Source organism: Mesocricetus auratus, unplaced genomic scaffold, assembly GCF_017639785.1.
Source record: "Mesocricetus auratus isolate SY011 unplaced genomic scaffold, BCM_Maur_2.0 Super-Scaffold_100006, whole genome shotgun sequence".
NCBI classification, from domain to species: domain Eukaryota; kingdom Metazoa; phylum Chordata; class Mammalia; order Rodentia; family Cricetidae; genus Mesocricetus; species Mesocricetus auratus.
Genome location: NW_024429190.1, coordinates 45,942,886 through 45,966,261, shown reverse-complemented (window position 1 = coordinate 45,966,261; position 23,376 = coordinate 45,942,886). Strand labels below are relative to the sequence as shown.

General features: G+C 43.1%; 1 protein-coding gene across 1 annotated transcript; it reads right to left on the bottom strand.

The window, feature by feature from the left end:
• Window positions 1–6,014: 6,014 nt before the first annotated feature.
• On the bottom strand, window positions 6,015–13,518 carry LOC101834638 (chromobox protein homolog 1). The gene is given in 7 exon segments (XM_013116522.2): window positions 6,015–6,088; window positions 6,091–6,178; window positions 6,180–6,269; window positions 6,271–6,443; window positions 6,446–6,566; window positions 13,300–13,362; window positions 13,495–13,518. Coding segments are annotated over 7 exon segments (633 nt in total).
• Between the last annotated feature and the right edge of the window lie 9,858 nt (window positions 13,519–23,376).

Sequence of the window (23,376 nt, the reverse complement as noted above, 5' to 3'; positions counted from 1 at the left end):
AGATTAAGCAGAAGTGTGACATCATCAGGTTTAGAATGATCATGGGGAGACCATTGCACACAACTAGACAGGGAAATGGTGAAATCGTGGATTGTGGTGATGGTGTGGGAGAAGAGAAAAGGAAAGATGACTTGAATGTGACTTCCACGATTTGATGACTGGCTAGAGGAAGGTATGCAGGACTGGGAAGGGCAGCCGTCTGCTGGGACCTAGAGAAAAGGCACAGAGAGAGAGGAGCAAAAGATTGAGAATAAAACATGGAGGGACTGGGGAGAGGAGATGACTGAAGATCTAGAGAACAAGCCATACCCTAACTGTGAAACCATGTGTCTCTACGCTCCTACTCTCTCAGAAGAGTAATTATCTTCATGATTCATAGGAGCCCAGGTGCCAGTCATGCCTAGGAGTCAAAGGTGCTCTGTAGAAACGTCAACTTTTCCCCTAAGGCGGATGTTCACCTTCAGGGCCCCAGAACCTCCAGCATAGATTACCTGTCCTTCCAGCTAGGCTAACATGTGACCATCTCTTGATTGCTCATTCATTATTTGTCCCATATTTTATATTTATCATTGTCAAGTATCTCTTTTTAATTATTTGTTTAACCTGCCTCTCCCACCCTGTGTGTATGTGTACACATGCACTCATTTGTATCTTGGTTCACACAGGGTGTTAAAACACATACAACAGGCTAAGTACTTTAAATAATACGACGACTTCTTTTTCCTCACAGTTATGGATACCAGGAAATCCTAAATTATTTTATAAGTAAGAGAGGTTTCATTCACAGATTTAGTTTTGCTGACTGAATCGGTGATCTTATTAATCTTAGTAGTTGAATTTTGATTTCTCTCTGCCTCTGTAGTCTCAGATTTCCTGAATATAAACTAAAAAGATGTTCTGAAAAAGCTTTTAAGAAGAAATAATTTTTGAACAGATAAAAGTTGTACTGGCTTGGATGAGAATGATCCTTATAAGGCTCAGGTACTTGAACACTTGGTCCCCATTTGGTGGCCCTGTTTGGGGAGGTTTAGGAGGTGCAGTCTTGTTGGAGGAAGTTTGTCACTGCAGATGGAGTTTAAGATTTGATAAACTCAGGCCATTCCCAGTTGCTCTCTCTCTGTGTCTGTCTCTGTGTGTCTCTGTCTCTGTCTCTGTCTCTCTCTGTGTGTGTCTGTCTCTGTGTGTCTCTGTGTGTCTCTGTCTGTCTGTCTGTCTGTCTGTCTGTCTCTCTCTCTCTCTCTCTCTCTCTCTCTGATTCCTGCTTGTGGCTCAAGATGTGATCTCTCAGTTTGCTATTCCAGCTGTCATGGCTTCACTTTCCTGCCACGATGGGCTCTCATTTCTCTAGAACCATAAACCCAAATAAACTTTTTCTTCTGTTACCTTTATTAAACAACAGAGAATTAAGTAGTGCAGAAGTAGATAACAATGCATCTAATTTATACTAAAGTTAGACCTCTAGCCTTCCCACTCTTAGAAACAGCTGGGTTTTCTCCTTGTGTTCTTGTCTCCTTCTAGAACATGGGGATCACAAAGGCAAATGATGTCCATTTCTAACTCCTTCCTCAAGCTTCAAACAAAACTGTAAGAGCAGGTGTTATTATAATGTTTTCAAGACATTTAGAGACAGTAGAAAATACCCTTAAAAATACACTAATTCCACAATCAGAGCTGAAACTGCTTTGCTAAGATACTAAGATTTTGCCAAGACAGTGTTTCTTTCTCTTTGTCTCTGTCTCTCTCCCTTTCCCTCCCCCTCCCTCCCTCCAGCTTCAAAAATTATTTTAATTGCACTGATTTATGAGTCAGGGCAGGCATGCCATGGCATGTGAATGGAGGTCAGAAGACAACTTGCAAGAGTTGGTGATCTATATTGTGAACACCAGGTTCAGACTCTGATGGTTAACATCACACACACACACACACACACACACACACACACACACACACATATATATATATATATATATATCTATCTCACAAATTGCATTAGCATGTAACCTCCCCAGCTTGTACAGCTATAACCTGTCAGCCCACTCCCCCTTTTTCCCAGATATTGAAAACTATTCTTAAATTGACTGATCTGGTAAATTTTGCTGTTCTTGAAATATAATAGGTCATAATATGAACTGCTACTTCTGTTTTTGTATAAGTAAACTCTGTCCCAAAGGGACAACTACACAACATGTATGTTAAAATAAGACCCTGCCTATGCTTAAGCAAAGTACATGTAATCTTGTGGGTTTTGCTTTTATAACCCTTGGTGGATATGGCTCAGAGCTGCATCTTGGGAACACTTTCAGGTCCAACCCTGGTGCCATGTTTGAGTGCCAGTACCTAAGTAAAAAAACCTCTTCTTCCTGGGGCAGTTATGGGGCACATTTTTAATCCCAGAACTCAGGAGGCTGAGGCTGAGGCTGGTGGGTCTCCGTGAATTCAAGGCCAACCTGGTCTACAGAGTGAGTTCCAGGAATGCCAAGACTGCACTAAGAACCCTTTCTCAAAAAAAAAAAACCAACAACAACAAACCAAAACAAAAAGCCTCTTCCTATTAAAATTTATACATGGTCAAAGTGGATCTCTGAGCAATCCCAAACCCGTAACAACAGTTAGGCTTGGCAGCAAGTGCTCTTATTGCTGAGCCATCTTGCTGGCCTAGACATCTTCTTTTAATTTTTATTTTTTTCAGTAGACCTTATGGTCTTGGAACTCTCCTGACTGACAATACAATAGTGTTCCCTTATCTAAGGTTTCGCTCAGTGTAGCTGCAAGTCAATTTATAGCCAAAATAGAAAAAAAAGGAAGAAAAGGAAAAAGAATGAAACTGAGAAACTGGGTGTTTTGATGCACATCAGTAATTCCATTCTTGAGTGATACGGGCAGTGGATCGGAGTTTAAGGTCATCCTTAGCTACATGGTGAATTTGAGACCAGCCTGGGCTATGTGGAATTTTGTTTTCAAAAGGGAAGGAAATCTCCTGGGGTGGGGGAGGTTATCAGTTTTAAATTGTTCACTGTTTTGAGTGATGTGGCGGTGCTTTTGTCATCTCAATTCAAAACAAAGCTGAGGACCTTCCTGTCATATTGTCATGTCTATACAAGTCTAATACTGATCGTAATGCATCGATATGTCATCCACCTCGTTTCATCTTTGTCTCTTGACATAGGCTTCTCTCTCTCTCTCTCTCTCTCTCTCTCTCTCTCTCTCTCTCTCTCTCTCTCTCTCTCTCTCTCTCTCTCTCTCTCAAGGTCTGACTCTGCAGCCCTGGCTAATCTAGAACTCACAAAGATCCACCTGCTTTTGCTTCCCAAGTGCTGGGATGAGAGGCAATGGCCCACCACACTGGGCCTGCCTTTATATTATCCTCAAGGCACATGAGACATAGGCACAGAACACGAGGATAGTTTGAGAGAATATATACATCTAACTTATGAACATATACACATAACTTATGTTGCGATTGTTCTATTCTCAATATTTTACAGTGCCTGCTTTATGACTTAAACTTAATCACAGGTATGTATATACAGGAGAAGAAATGCAATATATATATAGGTTTCACTAAAATTGCAGTTCTAGGCCTGCACTGAGTGCCTTGGAATATGTCCTCCATGGGTAAGGAGAAATTGCTGCAACAAAGAAGATTTCAATAACAGAAATTAAACCTAAACCAACACATGAGAAATCAATGACTCAGTAGTAGAGCAACTGTGAAACAAAACAGAGACAGATGACCCCTTCTTGAGTCACAACTAGATTCAAGAGTTCAAACAACATCAAAGAAACCTGTTCTCCTCTGCTTCCCCCTAAACTGATTTCATTGTCAAACTGGTTTCTCCCACAGATTAGCCCATGTTCCACCATCCCAGCAAAGACCAGCTCACAGAAAGTGTCTTTACCTGGTGTTTTTATAAGACCATCCGGGCTTCATTTCATGGCACCAAATTTGTTTTTACAAAATTCCTAAGTCAGCCATTTGTCCTAAAATTAAAATATAGTCAACAAAGTTTGGATCATTCCCCCACCAGAGGGAAATGAGTGGAATTATTCTCACCAGAATTTCAAGAGTGTTGCTATGAAAAAAGGTACAGGTACCAGAGGAGGCAAAAACTATACATTTTTTTCTTTAGCGTGTGCTTTGTTATAGTTTGTTTTTCAATGTCCACCAATTATATACTACTTAAGCCTCCCTGCAGGCTTAGAGGCAATTCCTAAGGGTTACTAAGATTGGGTTAATTGAAAGTAAGAAGCTCTTGGCATAACACACTGCACAAACTAAAGCAGTTTGTTCACAACAGAACGTTACTTTTTTGCCTAGAAACTGGCTGAGGGAGCAAGAACTGATTCCAGAGTTATTGATGACTTGGCTCTCTCCAGTTTTTTAGGCAGCTTCTACTGAACCGTCAAGTCATCAATTTGCTGCTTCCTACTCCCAGCAGTGATTAATAATCTCTGCTAAGTGCTGAGTCATTCACTTCGCTGGAATACATCCCTACTTATATGAGCAGCCTGAAAAAGTAAGCTCCATGGGGTCTGCAAAGGTAGCTTGGTGTGGGGGTCTTAATAAATGATGTCTACTGTCACTATTCAAAGCAAACATTCAATGGGAGGCTGAGGCTTTAGGGGATGTCATTTCAACCCCAGCCATAACTCCCCTTTGCAGTGGAACCTATATGTTCTAGGACTGGGGTGACATTACTCTACTTTTCTTTATATATAAATATATAGTTTTATTAAGACAAAAACTGACAATATGGTCTGAAGTTTACATTTGAACAAAATTTTCACATCTAACACATGCTTTAAAATATTTTACAATGTAGTTCTAGATGCAGGTCTAGACAATACTAAAAACTTATGAATCTCATGATTCAAGACAGTATTTTGGACATCAGTTAATTTAAAGATTTTGTATTCTCAAGTGAACTATACCCAGTATGAAAGTTAATCTCCTGAGACCAGAGTTTGTGAAGTCATTCAACCCTTGAATTGACTCAATGGAATTTTGTGCTGTCAGTAACTGAAGCTACCAAGAGCAGTTTCAGGGTTCAAAGCTGAAAACAAAAACAAAAACCCCAAAACAAAAACCAAAAGTTCCAAGAGTTTCAGCTCTAAGAGCACATGCTCTCTGCTCCAATCTCCCATAGGCCCTTCTGCAATACTTGAGCCAGTGGCTTAGATGGTCAAACTGATATCTGTCACTTCATAGCTGGAAAAAAATTATTTTTTCTCCAGTTTCAGGAATTATCACCTCTAAAGGCAGAACAGTCTGTCTGTGTATACTCTCCAATAAAACTTTCTCTCCTCAGTCAGTTTCCATCTTCAAACGGCAGCTTTGGGAACTCAGGGAACTGACTTTGTCCTTTGTGGGCCACAATGAGCTCAGGTAGGGAGCATCTTGGCTTTAGATTTCAGCATTCACTGATTTTTTTAACAGTCTCTCAAACCTCATTAATGGTGCCAATAAAATTTTTTGAAAAGGCAAAATATTGACATAGAACGGATTGACTAGTTAGCTGTTCTTCTTACTGTTTCACTATGTCTTTAATCAGGCCCCAAATTTTAACCAAAATCATTCCACCCATCTCCCTTCCTCCCTGCCCAACCCCCACCACACCCCAATAGCCAAAAACTACACACGTGCTAGGCTGTAAAAAGGCAGTTAACACTTGGGAAGAAGTCTGTGGGTTGTGGAGATGCTCTTTGAAGATGACTGCATCTTTGCTCTCCCACACCCCAGTTCTGCAGGTTTTGTCCTTCATGGAAGGCCCTCTGCTCTCTTAGCAAAGCTCAGAACAGGCTGCATGAAACACGTACACCTTTCCCCTCCACTGGGATGGGTGTGCAAACTATACAGCTTGAAATGATTTGGGGCTGCAGCAAGGCCCAGAAACTATGCTGGCTCTTCAAAGGACATCTTCTCAAACCACTTCTATGGTGTCAAGACAAACAGAACTCCTTCCCTCCCCACTTGAAACCCACAAAGGTATAACGGAGGCTGGTACTCAAGAGGGCTAGTTCTTGTCGTCTTTTTTGTCATCATTCTCTGAGTGGCAGGAATGCCACGTTAGCCTTTCCTCATGGAAGATATGACAGCCTATGGGCACTTGACATTGGCTTCCTTGGCAGCAGGGACCAGGTCAGCCTCAGCAGAGTTTTTCCATTTCATCAGGAACATGGAGTTCTCCACTGGAGTCAGTAGCACCAATAATCGGCTCAGGCTCCAAACCCCTGGCAAAGCCTCGTGGCTTTTCTGACTCTTCTTTCTTTCTTCTTTGGTTTGCTTTCCTCTCCCTTATCCTCAGAATCAGAATCGGCTTTGCGCTTGCCTCCCTCTGATTTATCTGTCTCGTGGGCTGTTTTCTGTGGCTGTAGAAACTCAGCAATAAGGTCAGGGCAACCCAGGTTCTCTTCTGGCTCCCATGCGTTGTCCTCATTTGAGAGCCCTTCCGCTTTAGAAGATACTCCACTTTGCCCTTGACAACTCGCCGATCAAGAACTTTTTCCGCCACACATTCCTCTTCCTCTTCCCCTAGTACCTCCTCCACTTCCTTCTTGGTTTTTCCCTATAGTACCCGCCAGACTTATGATGTAAAGAGTGACACTGCTCGCTGTTTGTCCGAGTCCAGTCTGAGAGGCGCGTTGGGCGGGGCTCCAGGGAGTAGCACACAGAGAAGCAAAAAGCCTTGTGGTCCTCGCAATGGACTGCTTAGGTGAAGCGATTTACCCCAGGCCCCTGACATTACTCTACTTACTACATCTAGAAGCATGTAAGTGATTCTGACTGCTTGAGGACTCTCCTGCATTTCCTATCTACCTGTTCCTGTATAAAAATCCAGTTCTCTACCATTTGTAAATTCACTTGAATGATACTTTATTTTTAGGTTGTTTTGTTTTTTTGTTTTTCAAGACAGGGTTTCTCTGTATAGTCCTGGCTGTCCTGGAACCCACTCTGTAGACCAGGCTGGCCTTGAACTCCGAAATCTGTTTGCCTCTGCCTCCCAACTACTGGGATTGTGTGTGCCACAAACCAGCTGAATATTACTTTATTCCACATAGCTTTCCAGCCTTTGACTCTTTATTTCAATCAGCTTTAGCATTTTCCCAATTCCCTCATTAATTAGGGGGCAACATAAAAATCTGTGTCCTGGGTGTACACACACACACACACACACACACACACACACACACACACACACACACCATAGATATATTCTAATGTTTCTAGAATTAAAAGCTATCTCCAGGATGGCCTGGCAGGAGATGGGCTGGGATGGCTGATGGATAAAGTCAGAGATTGGTTTGCTACCCCCTGACCCTTGGCTTTATGCCACAATCAAGCTAAGGGGATTTAAAACAAAACCAACGAACAAATGGAAAAAAAAGACCCTCCTATCCATTGTTTTATCTAGAACGCAGAAAGTCTCATACTCTTCTATTTAAAAAGAAAACTGACAAGTGGCTGCTACCCTGCTTGTAGTCAATGAAACACGAATAGTACTCTGCAAGGTTAAATAAAAATTAAGCCTGTCTGCTGAAAAAGTCTCTTACTCTTGCCAAGGCCATCTGAGTTCTTCATTCTGATGAGTGGCAGCTACCCTGCTCTGTCCTCTTTCACCTCAAACAACCCCAACACAATAGCTGGCCCTGAAATTTACCCCAGCTACTGAAATACAACCTCCTAAAACATAAAAAATTCCCAGTAATCATGTAGTCAGCAGGATCCAGGGGACAATGGATTTAATACTTACTAACCTCAAACCCTTTTATCATTTTATCATGGGAGAACTGGATAGCAATGCTGTAGACAAAGATCATGCAATAAACAAGCTAAAAAATAACTAGATAGGTATGATGGTACAAGCCTTTAATACCATCACTCAGGTGGCGGAGTGAGAAGATCAATAGTTCAAGTCTAACCTTAGCTATGTGTTGACCCTGTCTCAGCAAACAAAAACAAAATAATGTGGCCCAGCTGGGTTAATCCATGTCCTATGTTATCACCAAGGGCCATGCAGATGCCCATGGTCTGAGCTGACACCTGAGACCATGTTGGTGTCTGAGGGCCAAGCTGTCACCAGGGCCATGCTGATCTGGGTGGCCTGTGCTGTCAACCGGGGTCATGGTGATGTCCTGGCTCAGGCTGTGACCAAAGGTCACATCTAGGTCCGTGGCCATACTTCTGCTTGGCTCTGTGTTGAAGTTACCACCAGGAGCCATAGAGAGCTGGTCCCAGTGGCATGGGCTCTGGAGAACTGGTCCTGCCCTTCACTGGCTACCTCAGCCGGAGCTCTGCCCCTACAACTGGCACCAACACAGTGGTGTGGGCATGGGAGAGCTGGCCTTGACCTTTGTTGGCCTATACAGTGGGAGAACTGGCCCCACCCCTCAACATGCATGCTGGAGAGGTAACCCCAACCCTCACCTGGGGTGGGTAGTCCCAGCTGAGGCCCAGATTGGCCAACTCAGCTAACACCCTGACCCACACCCAGGGTTTTGAATTGGCTTACCGCAGCACCTACCCCATCTATGAACTGCTAGAGTTTGGGAAGGGACTGGTCCTGTGGAGCTATAGCCTCAGGATGTCCATGACTGAGGGCAACAGCAAGCTATCCTAGAGAAGTGTCAGTGAGGGTCCGGTATTGATGGTGTACCAGAAGCAAGAAGCCTTAAACCAGACCAATAACTCATGGCAGTGAACATGTGACATGTGACATGGAGGAGTGAAAGTCTTGTTACCTATTTTATTTGGGGAGCTACAGGAGTAGAAACAGACATGGAGGGACTGGGAAATGGGTGGGACTGGGGTGCATGATGTGAAATTCCCAAAGAACCAAACAAATGAATTATGTTAAGAAGAAAAGAGAGGGAAAAAATTACTATGCACTAGCCAGTAGAAACTGTATTTTTCTGTGAAAGATAAGGCCAAGCCACTGTATTCATCATCAGTAGGCAAAGTCCTCTGCCCACCCTACTCATGGCAAACCCGAGGACCTCTTTCCCTCACCATCACTGACCTTGGGCTCTGCTCTTGCATTGCTTAGTCACGGGAAAACAGTGTGCAGATACGGTACTTATCTAGGAAAGGCTGACGTAACAAACACTGTTAGCAAGATGGCTTAAACAGTAGAAATGTATTTACTCAGCGAGGGCCAGAAGGTCAGAATTGGTTCAGGCCGTAGCCAGGGATGAGAAGGCCTCTCTTGCTGGCATCCGCCCTCTTGCAGTATCTTCACAAGGGGGAAGAGAGGAAAAGAGGGAAGAGAAGAGAAAGAGAGGGAGAGAGGATATAAATGCTTTTGCATGTATTCTCCATTGTAGAGAGAAGCCTTTTCCTTGCCAGCCGCTTTGGTTTTTCCCCCCCCCGCCAGTTGCCTGGGCTCTGCCGAGTTGTAGTCCCCAAATAACACACAAGACGCTGCATTAATTATGAAGCTGTTGGCCTTGCTTGTTTCTTACTGGCTAGCTCTGACTTAAGTATTTAACCCATTTAAGTATTTCTCTTACCGGACAGACATCTTACTTCTCTGGCAGGCCACATGATGACTGACTCTCTGTGTTTCTCCTTCCCAGAGTCCTCCTGGTCTCCTAGTCCTACCTATCTTGCTTCCCTATTGTCCAAGAGTGCTTTATTGACATATACACAGGACTTCCCCATCACTCCATAGGACAATAATCCCTCCCCCATTCCTGACCTTAATTTCCTCTCAATGGTCCCTCAGCCAAATACTGCCTTATCAGGAAGTAGGACTTCAGTATATGCTTAGTAGGAGAACACAGTTTGGTTCATGGCAATCAGGAAACGTATGCACCAGTATGTTTTTCTACTTTTAAATGTTTACAGATGATGACGCCATAATGAACAGAGAAGAGTATAGACACATATGTTTTGCCTATGGAGTGTTCTGTCGAGTTGCTTGAAGGTGTAACCTTTGATTTTGAAACGGTGGCTCTCATCACTCCCTGCTCCTTCACCTTTACTCTGCCTGTGTTTTGATGCCTCTTATCTGGAGTTTGTTGAACCATAGCCAAACTTTCTCCTCAAATTACTAGAGCAGTGGTTCTCAACGTGTGGGTCCCGATCCCTTTTGGGGGGGGGTCAAACAACTGTTTCACAGGAATCATCTAAGACCACTGGAGAACACAGACATTTACATTGTGGTTCATAACAGCAGCACCAATACAGTTATGAAGTAGCAATGAAAACTATTTTATGGTTGGGGGGTCACCACAACATGAGGAACTGTATTAAAGGGTCACAGTGTTAGCAAGGTTAAGCACCATCTGGATTATAACTTTCTTCTGAAGAAGAAATACTTTATTTTTTATTTGTTTGCTTGTTTTTGTATTTTCAAGACAGGTTTTCTCTGTGTAGCCCTGAATGTCTTGGAATTCACTATCTAAAGCAGGCTGGCCTTAAACTCACCGACATCTGCCTGTCTCTGCCTCCTGAATTCTAGGATTAAAGAGATGCACCACCACCACCAGGAAGAAACACTTTTAGTTACATAATTGAAGTTAACAATGCTATGCAAATACTTGTTAATTTTTAAAATTATTCTATTTTATGTGTATGAGGGTTTTATCTGTATTTATTTCTATGCATTTTTTTTGCCTACACAAGCCAGAGAGGGTGTCAGGTCCCTGGAACTGGAGTTAGAGATGGTGTGTGTTGGGAATTAAACCCAGGTCCTCTGGAAGAGCAGCCAGTGCTCTTAATCTCTGAACTATCTTTCCAGTCCCAAATATTTGTCAAATTTTGATAGCAAAATGGTTTTTATAAATTCATTCATGCCTTTTTGTTTTCTTCTGTCCTTCCTTTCCTTTTTTTTAAAGATAGGGTATCCCAATGTAGTCCCAGCTGGCCTAGATCTCACTATGTGGATCAAACTGATGTTGAACTCACAGAGCTCCTCTTGCCTCTATCTCCTGAGTTTTGGGATTAAAGACTCATATTACCATGACCAGACCCTTTCAAAAAGAGTATATATTCAAGTCCTAACTACCAGTATTTCAGAATGCGACAGGACTTAAAAATAGGTTCATTGCCAATGTAATTAGCCAATGGGAAGTCATAGTGGAATGGGGTAGACCCCTACTCCAGTATAGCAAGTGTCCCTGTAGAGAGATGACCATGGGAAGGAACAGGTTGTTGAGATGTATCCACAAAGTAAGACATTTCAAAGGGTGTTACAAACTACCAAAAACCAGGATGAGGTATGAAGGAATCCTGTTCAGTTTTCAGAGAGACAGACACACAGACACACACCAGGGCAGGGGGTGGAGGAGGGAAGCGGACAGATACCTGATTTTAGATTTAGTTTTGAGAGCTATGAGACCTTGTTTCCGCTAAGTTTAGCCACTGGTTGCTATGGCAGTCCTAAGAAATAACTACCATTTGTCTATCTTCTGGAATTTTAATAAGATACTTTCAGGCATTTTATATTCTTAAGTTTGCATTCATCATTTTTTTCCTTTTTTACTGAGAAAACAAAAGGTCATCAGAATTTATTATTTTATTTACCTTTTTGTTGTTGTTTTATTTTTTTGAGACAGAGTTTCTCTGTGTAACAGTCTTGGCTGTCTTGCAAGTTATTCTGTAGACCAGGCTAGCCTTGAACTCACAGGGATCCACCTGCCTCTGACTCCCAAGTGCTGGGATTAAAGATGTGCACCACCACTGCCCAGCTTATTATTTATTTTTAAAATTCACTTTGTTGGCAAAGTGAGTCACAGCAAGAAAAATACAAAGACAGAGATAAATATGTTGTTTTATTTAATCCAAGAAGATAAAGAAATTATTTGCATATAATGTGTCTTATTGCCAGAGGAATTGTTTGGAAAACAATTATAAGTACATTTAAAATGACATTTACAGAATCAACTATCAAATTATTTGCAGAATACACTTAAAATTAAATTTTCCTTCCCAAGTCCAATATCAAAGAACATCATTAATATTGCTTACAATATTAATTATGCAAAGTAGGCACAAGATGGCAGACTCACAAATAAATTGACAATTTAGATAGAAACTATTCATTCTGAAAGGCCTGAGCAGTGCCTTTGAAATACTGCTTCAAATGCAGAGATGATATTCGAGGATCACAGACATTTCAAAAGCCCTACATATCACTGAAATCATTCTCAAGACTAAAACATTGCTTCACATCCTGTCCTATCATAAAACAAACTATACCCTCCGTTGATTTATGTGAGGAAATTCAACAATGCCTAGCCCAAATTCTTCTGCCCATAAATAACCCCCCTATATTCAGAGAGTCATCGAGGGAGATAGTCTGCACTAAGATGAGGCTTACACTCTAGTCCTCTTTTGTCTGGAAACCAAAAGCAATGCAGGGGCTAGGAGGTGACTCGGCTGGTTATTAGTTACTTTTCTATTGTTGTGGTAAAACACCGTGATCATGGCAGTCTGTAGAAGAACGAGTTGATTTGGCCTTACGTTTCCAGAACATAAGAGTTGTCATGGTGGGGAAAGGTGACAGCAAGCAGCAGCAGGCATGGTGGCTAGAGCAGGAAATTGAAGGATCACATCTTCAAGAAGCAGAGAGAGAACAAACTAGAAACGGTGAAAGTCTTTAAACCCTCAAAGGCCTGCCCCAGGAAAGCCACTCCTCCTAAAGCTGTGGCTTCACTGGGTCAATGTATTCAAAGAGGCATGGGGACATCTCATTTAAGCCACAACTGGTAAAGCTTCAGCCACACAAGCACACGGACCTGAGTTTAGGGTCCCAGCACTCATGTAAGGTGCCATGCACAGTGCTGTGTGTCTTTAACGAATCCTGTAGAGGCACAGACAGGAAGATTTCCAGTGCTCGGGGGCCAGCCAGCTGAATTGGTAGACCCTGTCCCAATGAGACAGAAGAAGATACCCAGTGTCACACACACACACACACACACACACACACACACACACACACACACACACGGAGATGTTTTATGTATCCTTAGTGCTAACCACTCCTGTGTGGGTGTGTTCACAGGTATGTAGAACATACGGGGGTAAATAGAGCTGGGGGAGGAGACTCTCTCTCTTTGGGTTTCGGTTTTGACCTGGAGATTGGCGTGGAGACCTCTGGTTCTCGACTTTCTTGGCTTTTCAAGTAAGCGATTTCTCTTTCAATAAAATATCATAGGACACCCATATTTTCTGTAGTTTAATATTTCTGCATTACACACACATCAGATTAGTCAGAAGCCTGTTTCATCCCTGGAATACTCACTGCTAAGAACAAGCAGAGATATGGTTAAAATAACAACGCATCCCACATTACATACATTCTCTTCCCACACAGCTTCTACACAGCCGTCTTTTCCTGCTGTGGAAGCTTGACTTGACACCTCGGAAAAGCAGGGGACACAGATTTAGACACTCCGCTCTCATGGAAACCACAGTGTAGCAAGACATGCGCACACATGTGACATCCTATGAGATAGATGTCCTATCACATTGCTTGCACACTTCACCCTTACCGTCGAAATTTGGGGTGTACGCATTGCGGTGTGAAGTGGGGTGCGTCATTTCCTCCCAGCCACACACGTTGCAGCCTACGCTAACGTCTGTCTCTTGTGAGAACACTGGGGATGGTAGAGACGGAGGGGCTGCTAATGCAGTGTAACAGCATCTTAAGTTGCAGGGGACAGCTGGAGAATTATATGCCACCACGCTTCAGCCCTTCCACCCCGCTGCAAACGGCAGTGTGGGCACATGCTCTGGGGCTGTGTGTGGGGTGGGCACCGGTTCACATCACTGCATACTCCTCTGTTAGTGTTGACGGGATAAACTTTTGAGTTCAATAAGCTTGCCACATGAAAACAGCTCATCATTCAATTTTCAGAACAAGAGTTGGGGCCATTCCTCTGCCTTCAACAGTCCCACGAATGGCAAGCTGGGAGACAGTACCTTCGACTTGGGATTTTTACAAGGTCACCTCATCTTCCTCGTGTTTCTCATACCAGCTGCTCTGCAGAGTTCTGACGGTTTTCTTTTTTTGTCTTAATCCCCCTGCCCCCCAGTCCACAGCACAAGGTGCAAATAGTGCTGCCATTATTTAGGGAATGGACACAGTAATAACGTCTGGGGAGTCTCTGCAAGATCACTTGGTCCTCCGGGTAGTGGTGGCGCACGTCTTTAATCCCAGCACTGGGGAAGCAGAGACAGGCAGATCTCTGTGGGTTGGAGGCCAGCCTGGTTTACAGAGTGAGTTCCAGGACAGGCTCCAAAAAAATACAGAGAAACCCTGTCTCTGGAAAAGAAAGAAGGAAAGAAAGAGATGAGGGGGAGGAAGGGAGGAAGAAAGAAAGAAAAGTCCAATGCCAATATTATTCTATTTCCTCCATTCTTCATGGGATTTTTAGTTGCAAACAGGGGATTTCAAATCTGGCTCTTTTCAGGGGAAAATACTTTTTAAAGACTATTGAGCAAGCCGGGCAGTGGTGGCACATACTTTTAATCCCAGGGCCTCACACATTCTAGCCAAGACTCTTAACACTGAGTCATGCCCTCAGCCTCAGGAAGAATAGTATGTATCCAAATTGTCAGTTTGCTTGAGAGTCTTACATTGTCTGCCTGCCTTGAACAATTAAAATAGTAAATAATAGTGATAATGTTTTTATTTGGGGATGGAGAATGAAAATTTTATTTTAAATGTTTCCAACATAATTTTGATACTTAATTCTGTAATTTGTCATTCAAGGCTAATTCCATTTTGTTCTTGCACAGTTCTCTGATTTCACCTTCCACAGCTCGTGTTGTCAGCTTCAAAGAATCTAGAAGGGAAGTGAGGGCAGGAACTTAGTCAGCACCTGGAGATGGGAACTGAAACAGAGGCCAAGGAGGGGTGTTGCTTGCTGTCTTGTTTTTCACGCTTTGTTCGGATTGTTTTTATATAAAACCCAGACCCAACTGCCCAAGGATGGCACTACCCACAATGATCTGGGCCCTCCCACGTCAATCATTTTTTCTCCTTTTTTCATTTAGAAACAATCATTTTACATATCAATTCCCCCCCCTCCCTCTCCCTCCCATCCTCCCATGCCCTCACCCACCCCTCCACTCCCCAAGGACAGCGAGGCCTTCCATGGGGGGGTCAGAAAAGTCTGTCACATCATTTGGGGGAGGACCTAGGCCCTCCTCTGTGTACCTGGAGAGAAATAGTATCCCTCCATAGGGAATGGAGCTCCCAAAATCCATTTGTGCACTAGGGATAAATGCTGGTTCCACTGTCAGAGACCCCATAGACTGTGCAGGTCTCCTAAGTAACACTTATGTTCAGGGGGTGGTTTTCCAGTTAGCAGTCTGGGGTCCATGAGCTCCCCCTTATTCAGGTCAGTTGTTTCTGTGAGTTTCTCTAGCCTGGTCTTGACTCCTTTGCTCATCACTCCTCCCTCTCTGAAACTGAATTCCAGGAATTTGGCTCAGTGTTTAGCTGTGGGTGTCTGCCTCTGCTTCCATCAGCTACTGTATGAAGGCTCCAGGATGGCATATAAGGTAGTCATCAATCTCATTATTGGGGAAGGGCATTTAAGGTAGCCTCTCCACTATTGCTTATATTATTAGTTGGGGTCATCCTTGTAGATCTCTTGACATTTCCCTAGTTCCAGATTTCTCTTTAAACCCATAATGGCTTCCTCTATTGTGGTATCTTTTTTCTTATTCTCATCTAGTCCTCCCATGACTCAATCAATTATTAATTTAAAAAATGTACCACATTCTTCCTTACAGTAGGTCAATCTTGTGGAGACATCTTCTCAGCTAAGGTTCTCTCTCCTTAGATGACAAAAAACTAGCAAGCATTTGTGTGTGTGTGTGTGTGTGTGTGTGTGTGTGTGTGTGTAAAGAATTAAAGAAGTCATGCAATGCAAAGATCTTTTACTGAAGGCAGAGGTAGATACAGATGGCAAAGATAGCCATTGTAATGCTTGGATAAAACATTAAGGAAGCCAGTTAGACAGCTGGGCTCAGGGTTTCAGAGCCAGGCCCCAGGGGTCAGTCAAGTTGTAGAGGGGCAGGACTGTGGAGGTGAGGTGTAAGACCAGGACCAGACAGATGGATGGGCAGATGGATAGACAGCAATTTGAATACGTCATGTTAAGCAGAGGTGATGGAGCTGAGGTGAAGGCCTGGACACTATTGGGAACTCTTTGCCTGTTGGCACAAAGACACAGATACACACAGATACAGACAGACAAACAGACAAGCACACACACACACACACACACACACACACACACACACACACACACACCAGGCAGTCAGATGACAAGTTGGTGGGGCCTTTGGCATCCCAATGTTAGGTGGTCTCCCTTTTTTATGATTATATTTCACCAGGTAGCCCTGGTTGGAATTCCCTATCTAGACTTGAACTCAGAGGGATCCTCAAGTGATGGGATTAAAGGTATGTACCACCATGCCCCACCTGTGTCCTGTTTAGGAGGTCCAGGTTATATATGTCTTTAGTCGGTTGTTTTCTTTAAGTTCTTGGGCTTGTCTTTTCCATTATGGTTTTAATATGCTTATATGTTCCCAACCTACTTTGAGAAACTTGTATATAGTACCTTTTTGCTTTTAGGAGTAAGTTATTTGTCAGTTTTTGCCTCAATCTGTGCACTCATCCTAAATGGGTCAAGTGTTCTTGGTAAAAATGGAGTCACTCAGGGGAAGGCACAACCTAAAGGCCAGTTTGACACTTACAAACTAATCCAGAAAAGAGCACTGCCGGATTCCTATGTTTCAAGCTGTGTCTGGCTATGATGCAACTTTACCACAACGTACCTTTTCTATCATTCTTATCCAGGTGTTGATGGAGTGGCTATTTAAGGAAAAGAATGACTTATTCAAAACTTGAGCTGAATTAATCTCAACAAGATGAGTAAAGGCACTTCAACCACGTGTAGAAAATCTGGAAGTTCAGTTGTGGTTAAGTATTACAATCAAATTTTTAAAAATGTCATATTTACAAATTTACCATAAACCCTTGTCGTAGCTACTGTTCTATTGCTATGAAGAAACAGCATGACCACCACAGCAACTCTTATAAAAGAAATTGTTTAAATGGGGTTTACCTACAGTTTCAAAGTGTTAGTGCATTGTCACCATGGCAGTCACACAGGCAGCTATGCTGCAGGAGACTAGCTGAGAATTCTACATCTGGATCCCCAGGCAACAGGAAGAGACAGGCTCTGGGCCCGGCTTGAGCTTTTGAAATCTCAAAGCCCAGCCCCAGTGACACACTTCCTTCAACAAGGCCACACCTCCTACTCCATTTCAAGTATTGCCATTCTGTGATGGCTAAGCATTCAAATATATGAGCCTATGGGAGCCATTCTTATTCAAACTCCACACTCCCCAAAGGAGAATTATTCAATATATATGTTCACTGCTGTTTCCTGGGACAGTCTCAGATAAAATGAATCACAGCCTCAGAGGGAGGTGTCTGCCCCTTTATATTCAGGCGACTCTTGCATCCAGTGTTGCTGATAGAACCCAGGGTCCTAAGCATGCTAGGTAAGTGCTCCTGAGCAACTCTCACCCACATTAAATTCAAGGGGTGCATACTAGGAGCATTTTGAGGTATCTCGTAAGACTTCCTACCATTTAATGTCACTGTGCATCATATTGATAACTGTGTGAGTGGCCAATAGTCCCAATCTTGATTTTACCCTAAAATGGTCTATAATTTCTTACTCAGATCTTGGAGGTAGGACTGGGGATGTAGCTTAGCTAGTAGAATGTTTGCCTGCCGTGCATGGAGTCCCGGGTTTGATCTTGCACATCGCATACGCTTGCTATGGTTGTGTGTATTTGTAATCCCAGCATTTAGTAGGCGGAGACAAGAAGATTGGAAGTTCAAGGCATCCTCCGCTATGTAGGGAGTTCAGTCTCAGCCTGGGATATGTGAGACCCTCTCTCAAACAACAACAAGTATTGCAGGATGTTTGCGTTCGTGTGAACACTCCTAGGACCTGCTGACAATCTGGTCTTGGTCTTGATGCTTTTTCTTCATAGCCAAGACATCCTTGATACACAAAGACTATAGCCAGGCTAATGTTAAATTCGTAATTAAAGCGCAATGAGTTCTGCATGCTTTCCTTCTCAAGTGTAGAGTCAAGCAACTAAAAATAAAGTTTCACTTCAACCTACAGTTACTTACTTAGAAACAGCTTTTCTGTCAATCCTGAATTAAGGCAGCGTGTAGGGAAGCATCTCACCAAGAAAGAAACCTAAATTCCCGATATGGCTGCTCATCCCATCCTGGACTAAGTGACTGTTCCATGAGAACAATAGCCATTTGGGAGTCCTTTTGAGTATGGCTGAGACTGTGCTCTCTCCAGCACCGGAGCCACTGAGCTACAATTGTATAAATAATTGTGTGGCATCTTAAAGGCATTTTCTGTGTAGTTTTTTTTTTAAATCAGAGAACAGCAGAAGATGACCAGAACCAAAAATACTTTTCTTCACATTGTGAAGTGGACTCTCAAGCTTTTCGTCCATTCTTCAGCAAATGAAAAGCTAATGCCATGTAATCACAATTTCCTGGGATTCTGTAAAACTGTTAAAGAGGCACATTGATGCCCTCTGAATGGAGACACTGTAGAGTGATTTGGATTGGCTCTGTTGTGGGGGGTTCTTGACACTCATATGCTCAAATCAGATTTTTCAAAGGGTTCCTTTGTGTCCAAGACACCCAGGCGACCTGATTTCAACCGTGCACTCCTGGGTGAATGCAGATGGCAACTGGGAGGAGTTGGGGGTAGGAAACATCATTAAAGGCTGTATTAATTCATTCCATACTTCAGGCTTGACAATGATTTGGACTTCATTTTTCATATCAGTGTAAAGTGAAATGCTTTCAAGTTGTACTGGCAACTGAATGGCTTTTTTGCTTGTCTTAAATCTGGGGATAAACAACAGCAAAATACCAGTTAAGTAGGGTTTTAGCAGAATCGAGGATAAGAAACACTCTGACAGGGTTCGAAGTTAATTAAAGGAGGTACAGGGATAGCAGAGAATATTTTGAAACCATGTTAATCGTTTTAGGTCACTGAGAGAACTTCTCCAACACATTTAAAAAATGATTTATTTATCCTTATTTTATGTACATTGGTGTTTTGCCTGCATGTTTATCTGTGTGAGGGTGTCAGATCTTGGAGTTACAGACAGTTGTGAGCTGCCATCTGGGTGCTGGGAATTGAACCTGGGTCCTCTTGAAGAGCAGTCAGTGCTTTTTACCCCTGAGCCGTCTCTCCAGCCTCTTTCCAACACATTTTGAAAAGTATTTCTGAAGCATGTGTTTGTGGGTAGAACCTTTGTCTCTGATTTTGAGACAGCCTGTGTACTCCAGGCTGCTCTTGAACTCACTGTGTGCTATAGGAAGATCCTATTTAGTCTTGTGGTTCTCCTGCTTGTCTGCATTCTGACTTTCACTCCACCTCCCAAATGACAGGGTTGTAGGCGTGTGCTACCATGCCTGATGCATGTGGTGCTGGGCGCTGGATCTAGGTACGCATTCATGCATGCAAAGCCATCACTCGACTGACTGAGCTCCTTTCACAGCCCTGTGTGTATGGCCTTTAAACATTTCGCAAATTAAACTTGATTTATTTTGTGTGTGAGTACATGCACGAAGATGTATGTGCATGCCTGCAGTCACGGGTGGAGTCACAGTGTGCGGAGGTCAGAGGACAACTTTCAGGAGTTCATTCTGTCTTTCCACTGTGTGGATTCCGTGGATAGGACTCAGGTTGTCATGTTTGGCTGCAAGCATCTTTAATAACGGAGCCATCCTATCAGTCAATGTATGGAGCGTCGTACAACAGTTTCCAAGAGCTGTGGTGGTTTCCCAGGAAAATATTTGTGTATTTTAAAAAAAGTGTGCCGTACGCTCAGATACACAACATCATCTGTTACTGCTGCTTACTGTGGATGGAATGCTGTTCCAGGGAAGCCCACACTGTGTCAGTATTTAAAGTCATGCAGTGTTCAATGACCTTGCCTTGGACCTTGCCAAAAATCTTTGCTCCAAACAGGGATTCATCCTTCAAAATGGAAACCAGCCCGTGAAAAGGCTGAAGATATGAAGCAGCTGGGTGGGAGAGGCGGAGAGCTGGAGTGTGGCTAGGCTCTGGGTGGGTTAGCAAGGCCACAAGTGCCTGAGACTAGAAGCTAATAGAACAACTGCATGGAGAGGATGACACATGTCACTCAGAAAAGGAAAGCTTCGGGAATGGAGATACTCTCCAGCCACGATCTGAGTCTGAATTCCTAGGACACTGATTTGTTGACTCAGTTTTACTCTGAGCTTGGCGAATTTTCTCTTCCTTCCTTTTCATTCTTTCATTAAGCAGAGTCTCATTGTATCACCCACGGTGACCTCAAATGAAAGATTCTCCTGTTTCAGCCTCCTGAACACTGGGGTAACAGGTGTGTGCTATAGAGTCTTAAGTGACTCTTTTTTGGTTTGTTTGTTTGCTTGAGACAGGGTTTCTCTGTGTTGCCCTGGCAGTCCTGGAACTCCCTCTGTAGACCAGGCTAGCCTCAAACTTAGAGATCAGCCTGCCTCTGCCTCCTGAGTGCTAGGATTAAAAACATACACCACTATGCCCGGCTTGAATTAAGTGATTTTCAGTAAATCTTTTGCCACTTTGCCCAGGCCCATTTTTGAGGAAGCCCTTTAAGGTACTAGATGTGGAAATGTGGATCCTGTCCACATGGACAACAGGGTAATTTGCCTCTGAGAGATGAAAGTAGACCTGTAGTCTCCTTGACTTGGGAAAGCTTTGCAATGAACTTGATGTTCTAAATGCGTTCCGACTGGAAAAAGCCAAACAATTGTATTTTGGCTGTGTAGGATCCACTGTGGTGCTTTTGAAAAAGAAAGGAGAGGCAAGGTTTTGAGGAATACATGAACTAATCCAACCTCATGGGTGAGAATTCCGTTCTTTACAGGCACAGGTCTCTGATGAGTGGCAGGTGGAGCAGATGATGGGAGACACAGGAAAGGGGAGGGGGAAGTCTGTCATTGGTAAACTCCAGTCTTCCATACGCCTGGCATCGATAGCACAGCGTGATGGGCAGCGATGCTCTCAGCACCTCTGGAACCCTAAAGTGCTCTGAAACTCGGAAGCAAGGACATTTAGTGCGCAGCCAAACGTATGTATTCTGAAACCCAAGTACCCAGCAATATCATTTCCTAGGAGGACCGCTCTTGGTTTTTCCACCTGCACAAGAGTGACAGCTGCCAAGCCTGTCTAAAGGAAAAGACAAACACATTTAGATGTCCGGTCTCCTTTCGTGTACATTCCGTATGATTACTCCGAAAACAGCATTCAGCATCCGTATGTGTTCCATTCCATGCTATGTTCTGGTTCGGTGAAAACGGTTTTGCTATAGCAGAGACTACATCAGTGGCTGTGACTGACCTACGAATTAGAACTCGTAATTCCCCAGCCACTACACTACGATCCGATGAGAATTTCCTTTCCAGAGATTAAGATCCTGTTATCAGCTGAGTGGTGGTGGCACATGCCTATAATCCCAGCACTCAGGGGGTAGAGGCAGGCAGATATCTGTGAGTTCAAACCCAGCCTGGTCTACAGAGGGAGTGCCAGGACAGCCAGAGGTGTTACACAGAGGAACGCTGTCTCAGTAAAACAAAGCAAGACAAAACAAAACAAAACAAAAATTCTCCTACTGGAATTCCTGGAGGGACACTTGAGATATATGTTAATGGAACTTACATCCTGTAAATTCAACCTCTATTGTCCATTTGAATAAAATTAATATCAACCAAAACAAAACAAACAAAAATTCAGGTAACTGAAGCAGAAGATTTCAGATGAATTGATAATTCTTGTCCACCAGGGGGCAGTCCTCTCATGGAAACCAAGAACCAACAGGCCAAGAATAAATAAAAACCTGTCATTAGAAAAACAAAAACAAAACAAAACAAAACAAAAACAAAAATCAAAAAACAAGAAGAGAAATCTCTTCTTTAAAAACACCAGAACTGTTCCTGATCTCTGTCAGATGGACAATGGAGAGACAGGATACACTTTTGGAATGTTCTTCGGGAATCAGAGTCAGCCAGACAGACGAGAAAGGTTCCAGAGCTCTCCAAGACAAACTGACTCACTGATGAAGTTACTGTTCAAAACAGGATTTAAATGCAAGAGAAACAACGACAGTTCGAAGCGCTATCAAAGCCTCTGGAGATACCCATCAAAGGTGCCTTTCGTCCTGTTTGGTCCCTTTAAAAGTGGCATAGAGAGCAGTCACTGTGAAAACAAGAATGGGGAATACAGGCAGTATGTCACAGCGTTTAGAGTGGCTGACCCACACTTTGTCAAGCCTGGGGCCTTTATAGCGAAATAAATGACCTTTGACACCTGACCTGGAAAGAGATGTACCCCATGACCATCAGAATATAGATGCCATACTTAGAAAGAAATGAAGCTTTTTCAACCTTGAAAATTTCTTCAGTTTGGGGGGAAGCTATGTGGTGGACCACAAGAACTAAGGGTCAGTTGAGTTCCAATGTGCTGCATAATTTATACCAAACTAGGACCCATACAGTATAGGAGAAAGATTAATGGACGACTTTGACGTTAAAACAGCAAAAATACAAATTTTAGCATCTTTTAAGCTATGAGTCCTGGGCAGCATGTGACTAGGAGAGCTTGGCAAAACCATGATGGACTAATGAGGGGGAAACAAATTCAAGCCAGGCCTTCATGTTTTCTCACCACGGAGATCATCATATGGTACCGCATCACATATTTACAGGATTTAATCAATTACAAAACACTGTTCAACACACTGGCCTCCTAATTCCTCTGCAAACGGGATTCTGCAAGGGTTCAATAGGATAATCCACAGGGCATTTGGAGGGTGCCTGAGCTTCAGAATAGAGGGGGAATGTCAGGGTTGTAATTTGATCCTGTAAACTAGAAACTGTAATCTCCATGGGGCCTTTTTCTTAGAATGAAGACTTAAGGAAATAAAGGGGCTTGCTCAGACTCACACAGCTGCAACGTTAGGAGTTATGCCCCGGACTTGGGTGTGTGTGTTTCCCCTCTTCAATACATGTCCCAAGATATTGTTTAGAAAACCATAAATAGCATCGTGTGGGTGACTTTGGGCTTTTTTGTTTTCTTTACAGATAACCAGGTGAGAGCCAAGTTAGACCCTTCACCACTGACTTTCCACTTGGCTTTATGTCTCACTGACTCCAAGTACAGGACAGAGGGGTTGCTCTTTGTTTTTAGTTTTCCTTTTAAAAAAAAAATGACACTGGGTTTCACGTTGCCCAGTTGGGTCTCAAACTCTCTAGTACCTAAGATGGCTTTGAACTTCTG